Below are 8,392 nucleotides of genomic sequence, written 5' to 3'. Positions count from 1 at the left end.
TCTTTCCATTAAATGCACTGCCTCGAATATATTATCATTACCTTCTTAAGTCATTCATTACCTTTCCCAGTAAAATTAGAAGGAAAAGAAGTGAATGAAACCGATATGAATGAAGTTTTGGAAGTTTTTGTCGCCTACATCAGTTGGCATCAGACCTTAATTTTGCAGAATAAACCATCTGAAAGGGGACACTAAAACACTTCATTACGTATAATTATAATAATGTACACTTGCTACTTACTGTATAAATCACGCGATGGCGATGAAGACTAACGAGAACCACACTCCTTCCCGACCCGAGAGATCGTATATATTTTCGCTAACAGCGGCACATGGGCGTCCGCTACGAGATCACGCGGCCAACTGACTGACGAACAATGTGTTGCATCGGCGGTAGGCGCTATATACCCTCGCTATATAGCAAAATATAGCTAATCTATTTCTCGCGTCGGTAATGAAGAAATTACTTGAACCATACACTTATAAGGCTGTATAGTTTTTATTATTTATTTCTAGCTTCTAATATTATACGATTTAAAACATAACTAAATAAGTCATTTATTGAACAAACAACGAATTTTCTATTTGTATTATCTTAAGGTTAAAATGTAGGTCAAAGTTATATCTTCACGCGTTACATGTAGAGATGAATGAAAAATTTGGGTGTTAATTGTACATATAAAGAAAATACATATCTTTTTAGAATTGTTCATTGGAGAGACATATACTTTAGGCCCTATGTTACAACCTTGCATTAACAGATATTTGAAAACGCCACCACATTTTTGGTAAATTTCCGAAAACACCGATTTGCACGAAATGCGAGAACGACCCTAAAAGGATACATTTGTGAACAACTAAGGGATTTTTTTTTTTCGAATTACCTTAAACAAAGTCACAATCTAATATCAATTTACTATTCATCACTAAAAAACGGGAAAAACAGTACCATCCTCAAAACTCAAAACAAAACAAAATTATAAATTAAAATTTTTTTCAGTTTTAAAGTCATTTACTTGTGACTAAAAAAATGTACACCAACGAGTGTTTGAAAATGGCACCGAAAAGAACATTACAAAACTAATTCTAACATTACTCCAATAAAATTGGGAATATTTCCTAACCAATACCTAAGAAATCTATACACTAGTGCAAAAAATCAAGCAGATGCACGCATTCAACAGGCATCGTCCATATAGAAAAAGAAAACAAAATTTAAAACAAAAAAATGGAATTGTAATGTGTTAACATGAAATTGTATGTGTCTAAAATTATATTAATAAACTATCTGTTAATGTCTTTATTGGGGGTGATCTAAATCACATAAAAAGTAAAGGAATTATATATATTATAATTATATATAATGTTGCCATTGTTTTTGTGGTATCACCCTTTTGGTAACTGGTGTGTGTTGTGGGTGTTTTCATGTGAAATGGCAACCCCGTCCGCTCTCGTGTGGCTGTGTGTGTGAGTCCGTCTTGATATGTGTTTGTGTGTGTTCGCCGACATCGCCATTAACTAGAAGCAAAATACGTTCAAAATGTGAATTTACTATCATTACTTATCTACGGTCGAGACCTAAAAAAGTGGGGTGTATTTTGAAGATTATTTTATAACTATCGTGTTTGAAAATATTATAAAAAATGTGTAAGTAAGTAGTTTAACTCTTTAACACATTCACTGCCAGCGTGAGCTACGCGCTTCGCTTGCAGCAGTTAACGCGTTTTTCCTCTTTGTAGCGAAAAGCGCCTACGAACGGAAAACCCGTTGGTAGTGAATGTGTTGAAGTGTCCTGTTTTAAGTCAGACCGTATCATGAATGTATGTAAGTATAATATGTTCTAAATTCATATAAGAGTCGATAAAAATAAAACAGGAAACAACTGATAATATAAAGAAATATGAATGAATTGAGTAGAAAACATATTTTACAAGACATATACATTTGTTCACAGTATAATAGACATAGTAGTGTTTTAATAGTACCGACTAAGAAACATTATTTGTCATTATGATATGTAGTTTCCAAAGCAAATTCATAAATACAGATATCACGACATAAAGTCAAACATTTATTCTATATTACGCTGGATTGCTAATACAAAGAGCGGTTATAAAAAAAGTTATGAAAGGACTCTAACACTAAATGACAGGTTAAGGAAAAAGGTAGGTAATAGGAAATATAATTTATTTTTTATTTCAAAGAAAGAGATGAAAAAGCAAGCGTACCATTAAATATAGCAGATGAATAAATAAATATATCTGTATTTTTATCCAAAGAGATAAAAAATAAAGTAAGTAAGTGAATAATGAAAACTCAATAAATCAAAGATATAAATACATATACATACTTATTTTTAAAATTGACATGTTTATAACACATTCATTGCCGTATTTTTAAAATTGATTAATAATCAGCGAGTCGTTCGGCATTTTAATTGAGTTTTAAACTGTGCAGTACAAATAAAATGGCAATTCAGATAAAAAAGAAAAAAAAAACTTAAAAAGCAGGTACGAGTACATATAGAGCATTGGTTGTAATTAAGGTAGGTATATGTTTTGTATACTGTCAAAAATCATGAATAATATTATGATACTGTACCTACAATCTATTCTTTTTTATAATTAGTTGTCTGTATTGTGTAGGCATATTTAGCTCGATGGATTCAAGATTGCACTTTTATTTAGTAAATTATTTATGTATTGAATTGCCATTATTTATTCTAGCCATAGGCACTTTACAACTCTAATTTCAAGTAAAAGATTGTAATACCTAGTTCAGTTCTAAGTTTCTGTTCTGAAGAATTTGCTTAAGCAGCATCTAGTCTATGGGTCGTAAGGCTCTGACTTAATCTTGGGATATAAACTGAAAAGAAAACAAAAATATGGGTGAGGAAAAAAAAAGTAAATGCACCAACGGAGACACATTTCAGTGACTATTTTTATACTTTATCAGTACATAGTATAAAACAAAGTCGCTTCCCTGTCTGTCTGTCTGTATGTATGCTTAGATCTTTAAAACTACGCAACGGATTTTGATGTGTTTTTTTAATAGAGTGATTCAAGAGGAAGGTTTATGCATAATTTGTTAACCCGTGCGAAGCCGGGGCGGGTCGCTAGTTGTTACCTATATAAATATAGTTCAAATATATCTCCGTTTGTACTTTGGTTGGCATAAGTAAGTAGGAAGGTATCAAAAGCACCAGAATGAACGTGAATGATTTAAATGATTTTCGATATAACCCATTGTGATTTGTAAACAAAGCTTTTTTTTTACTGTTTGATGATGTCTGTAAGATTTATGAAAGGCAATAGAAGAAGCATAGAGCCTATAAACGCTGACAATAATTTGGATTTAAAATGATTAATCACTTTAAAATATTAACACTCACTCAACTTCAAAATCAGATATCTGATAGACATCGCTCACATTTTTTGCGTTCCCATAAATATATCAGTAAGACCAAGATGTACTGTGAGTAATGTCAAATCCGTATCAAACAAAATTGGAATTTAGAACGTTAAATGCTGCACCAATACTAAAACACAATTAAATACACAGTTAATAAATGGTCTGTACTGCCCAGATTAGAAATAGCTTATATAAATACAATACATATAAAAGCAATCCAGCATATTACATAAGTCCAGTGATTAAAATAACGTTAAAAATTGACATGTTCACTATAATAGGGTTAACAATTTGACAGCAGCCGAGAGCTCACGCGAAATCTACACAATAAGGCCTATTTAAATTTTAAAATACGATACTAAAACTAATATTAATATAAGTGCGTCCCGTTCGCAGTCACGCAACAGGAACGGGATATACTGATATTAACATGGTATTGGTATAATATTTTAAATGTCTAAATACGCCGCTTTATTTAATACTATAATACACTAGTCCAGCGCTTAAGTATACAAATCTACACTTAAATTTATAAAGCTTCGGAAAGCATAATATTGCGATGAATTTTCCATCTCACAAAATATATGGCTGGTGTGCACGACTGTACATTAATATATTGTTTTAACATACAATATACACTTATAAAATATCTACAGGCATTCCTATGTTTAAATTGACTGCCGAAACACCGTGAGATGCCTATCCAAGTAAGATATGTCATTCCATTATTACGTTACAAATTACGACTTTAATACTTCAAATATCTGAGAATTCCCGCCGCCATCTTTAAAGGTTTTTTTTTCTTGAACGTGACACTTGAGTACTTGATTGTACTGCGAAGCTATTGCGAAATAATATATTTATAATAATAATTTTATTAATTATTTACATTCAGTATTTTTTATTTCTCTATTTATGGTAACATTAGTTTTAATCTAACACTTCTTTTTAATAAACTTTGGCTTATTATTTGGCTTAGAAAAGACAGGGTAGGAACCAAAGCGAAATACTTAAGCAATTTAAGAAATGCATGAACTTTTTAAAAAGTTATCGTCAAATGCTCTAGTGTCAAAATCTTTATTGATTTTTTCTAAAAAACTTAATAAAACGTAAATATTACATTTACGAAAGTCTGTATACATTATAGAAGAATAGATAGATATATTTCGTTAAAATAACGAAGGATGAATATTAAGAAATTTTGACGTACCCACTTTTTTGCTTGTTTATAATATAATTATATATTTAACGAATATTATGTAATTAAACAATTAATTGTGATTTACAATTTTTTTCAACAATAACTGTGTTTTTAAATTATTTTTATTTATGGATTCAGTTTTCCACAAAATAAATAATAGTTTATAATAAAATAAGAAATTGTAGGTATAAGTAATAAAATACAAGCAAGTATAGGGCTAGTCGCATTTCTTTCTATGGTCCCTACTATAAAAAGATTAAAATATGAAATCTTCATCATCATTTTATTTAAGTTAAAATTCATTAAAATTGTCAATAAGGGGTAAATGTCCGGTCGAAAGTTACTTATAGTATTTTAAAATTAAATTCCATCCGAGAATATTGATAACGGTATTAAATTTTAACATAAATATACCTATAGGTAATAATGTAATATTTTCATTTGCGACTAATTTAGGCCTGTATTTAAAAAACAAACAACTATTTACTCACAACAGAGTACATTTCACTAAAATATCTAGAAATAATATAACGCTAATAATTTGTGCTGGTCAAACGAATTCAGCCATTTCATTAACAATCTACATTAAAATTTACAATTCAACAGAAAATATCGAGACAACTATAAAAAAATCTATCAACAATAAAAAACAACAAATTGCACGATACAACGTTGAAACGAAACTTTCCGATCGACTTAACTTGGTCCGACGTCAAACTTTACATGTCTTTTTTGAAACACTCTTTACACAATTATTTTCTATCAACTCTCATACCGTAAATACCAGAATCTAATAATATATTCCAGTTGTTTCAGAAATTCATTTAACTAGGAATCTAATAATAAACCACTTTGCAAATAAAACTTTCTTCTTTGTCAAAGTATTTACTATTCTGCACAGAAAACTTTCTTCATTGTCAAAGTATTATATGTACCCCTTTGTATAGAAAACTTTATTCTTTGTCAATCAAAGTATTAAATATACCACTTTGTATAGAAAACTTTCTTATTTGTCAATTAAAGTATTAAATATACCACTTTGTAAAGAAAACTGTCTTCTTTGTCAAGCATTATATATGTACCACTTTGTATAGAAAACTTTCTTCTTCGTCAATCAAAGTATTAAATATACCACTTTGTAAAGAAAACTTTCTTCATTAGTAAAGTATAATTTGTACCACTTCGTATAGAAAACTTTTTTATTTGTCAATCAAAGTATTAAATATACCACTTTGTAAAGAAAACTTTCTTCATTGTCAAAGTATTATATGTACCACTTTGTATAGAAAACTTTCTTCTTTGTCAATCAAAGTATTAAATATACCACTTTGTAAAGAAAACTGTCTTCTTTGTAAAAGTATTCACCATCTCATTTGTCCTTCCACAATTACCTTAGCAAACTTACAATTCTGGTGTTCACGATACAAAAATTTCATTTTTATAATAACAATCTCTTACTAGTAGTCGTGTTCGGGCATGCCGTTGTTCTGCCGCGGGTTCGAGTCCTGGCCCTGGCCGTCTTTCTTCTGTTGGCCCTTGCCCTGCCCGATTTGCCGTGACGACGAGAAACACAATTTCATTACGAACGGGAATTTTGCACCTGAAAATGTTTAACGACTAAAATTATTAATATGAATTTGAAAATATGCTAATATACAGCATTACGCAAAATAAAATGTGAGAAGAATTTTGGGGAGGCATCTTGTACAGAAAACAAAAAGTTATCGTGGAGAATAGAAAATTATCTTGTCTAACAAGTTATGTCGTCGAAGTCGATCCCCTGTGGATCAAAGTACTCTTTTGGTCTCTAAGGATCATACCTGGATAACATTCGCGCTAATGGTCTCACAAAAAGAGGATGCAAACTCGTGGGATGTGATACTGTCGGAAAGCGGACTTTGGGCTCCGAAGCGATAGCCGAGGACGCAACCGGGTTAAACGCTAAAGATGAGAAACTATACCTGGGTGCTGAATGGTCGCCTGGTTGCACAAAACGGTTTCAGTTCTGGCAAAAATGCTTTCCTATGAGGGTCTGTCCGGCTGTTCTATTCTACAGTGCATTTCTCAAACGATCCTCGTGAAATTTTCGTAGCATATATGGTTTATTTTTTATTTTTTGATAATTTTTCCGTGGGCCGTTCGCCTGGCATATAGTTCACAGAGAGTAAGTTAGTAAGGATCATACCTGGGTGCTGGATGGTCGCGTGGTTGCACGCCATGATCGCCATCACCGACTGCGAGATGTTCTGGAACTCCATCAGACCCGACGATGACCTGGAATCGATGAGGGGCAGGCATTAGGTAAGGTGAGATACCTTTACTTGTACAATCAAAATGACCACTTCCATAAAAAGAGAGCTTAAAATGTGTTTCTTGAAGAAAAAAGGATTTTAAGCAAGAATTGTGACAGCATTACTCGCGAAAGTAAGTAATATCCCATAAGTTAGGGGTTAGGGTTACATTAATCCAAGGACAACACAAAATATGAAGGATCATGGTGAAAAGATAGTAGCCGCAGTTTAAATAAGGTATTTAAGAAGATGTGGCTGTGAGTTCACAAATTTAAAAATGAACAGCCCAGTTATTTCAAAAACGAAGTGAGCCATTGTCTTAAGGTGGTTCGATTTTCATACAAAATTCAATCAGATTTTTACAATCAGGACATCCTCACAGCAATAAAAAAGAAATGTATAAAATTTCCTGTGGTTGAAAATAATGGAATTTTGTCTATGAATGAAAAACAGAATTATTACTAGTTACTACCAGGTATGTAAATTATAACTTGATTATAACTTTATTAGAATCCATATTGTTGCATCATCTTTCTTCCTATTACATTAGATATTTTTTTCTATCATGATTCATGATATTATATTTCTTTCAGGTACAGGGACTACTACGGATAATAAATATAAAAAAATGTACTGTAGGTACTTGAAATAAAAAAAAAATGTTTTCCTTTTATTTTATTTTACAATTACCTACTACTTTATTAGAGGCTGGGCAGTAAGGGATTGCTTTACTTGTAGAACAAACTATTAGCGCTTTAAAAAAAACTGATACCTGACACTTACAAACTGGACTTCCTTGGGCTTATTCTACTAAGAATCGTCAGTAGGTATTCTCCATCCTAGCATAAAAAGATATCCTAAAATGTCGGTCATCACGTCAGGTTTTAGTATCAAAAATGTTTCCCAGCCTGCGTGACGTAGCGGAAACTAAAACTTCTATACAAATATTTGGGACATAGTTTTTATATTAGCTTCAGGATTCAACAAGAATATGCTAGTGATTCTGAGTTGGAAGAACCCAAAAAGATCATAATCTGTGAAAATCAGGTATTGATTTTTTTTTTAAAACGTTGATAATGTAATTTATTGATAAGCCGGGGCGGGTAGCTAACCCGCCCCGGCTTCGCACGGCTTAACAAATTATACATAAACCTTCCTCTTGAATCACTCTATTAAAAAAAACCGCATCAAAATCCGTTGCGTAGTTTTAAAGATCTAAGCATACAGACAAACAGACAGAAAAGCGACTTTGTTTTATAGTGATAGTGATGATGATGATACTGAATATCTGGGGGAAGCGCTGGTGGCCTAGCGGAAAGAGCGTGCGACTTGCAATCCGGAGGTCGCGGGTTCTAACCCCTGCTCGTACCGTCGTACCAATGATTTTTCGGAACTTTTGTACGAAATATCATTTGATACCTATTTACCGGAACCTATTTATATACCGATACCTATTTTTCGGTGAAAGAAACCAATGTGAGGAAACCGG

At 32.0% G+C, this 8,392-nt stretch overlaps 1 protein-coding gene across 1 annotated transcript in view; it reads right to left on the bottom strand.

Annotated features, from left to right (window-relative positions):
• Positions 1 to 1,411: 1,411 nt before the first annotated feature.
• LOC134658631 (heterogeneous nuclear ribonucleoprotein L-like) overlaps positions 1,412 to 8,392 on the bottom strand; it is a 104,435-nt gene continuing 97,454 nt past the window's right edge. The window contains exons 11-14 of the mRNA XM_063514283.1: positions 6,798 to 6,886; positions 6,071 to 6,212; positions 2,773 to 2,865; positions 1,412 to 1,518 (exon numbers count right to left, since the gene is read on the bottom strand). Of these exons, the coding sequence (XP_063370353.1) occupies positions 2,826 to 2,865; positions 6,071 to 6,212; positions 6,798 to 6,886 (271 nt within the window). The 3' untranslated portion in view covers positions 1,412 to 1,518; positions 2,773 to 2,825. The remainder of the gene's footprint in view (positions 1,519 to 2,772; positions 2,866 to 6,070; positions 6,213 to 6,797; positions 6,887 to 8,392) is intronic.

This window comes from Cydia amplana, chromosome 23 (assembly GCF_948474715.1).
Source record: "Cydia amplana chromosome 23, ilCydAmpl1.1, whole genome shotgun sequence".
Taxonomy (NCBI): domain Eukaryota; kingdom Metazoa; phylum Arthropoda; class Insecta; order Lepidoptera; family Tortricidae; genus Cydia; species Cydia amplana.
The sequence above is the reverse complement of the archived record's forward strand: the minus strand, read 5'-3'. Positions and strand labels throughout refer to the sequence as shown.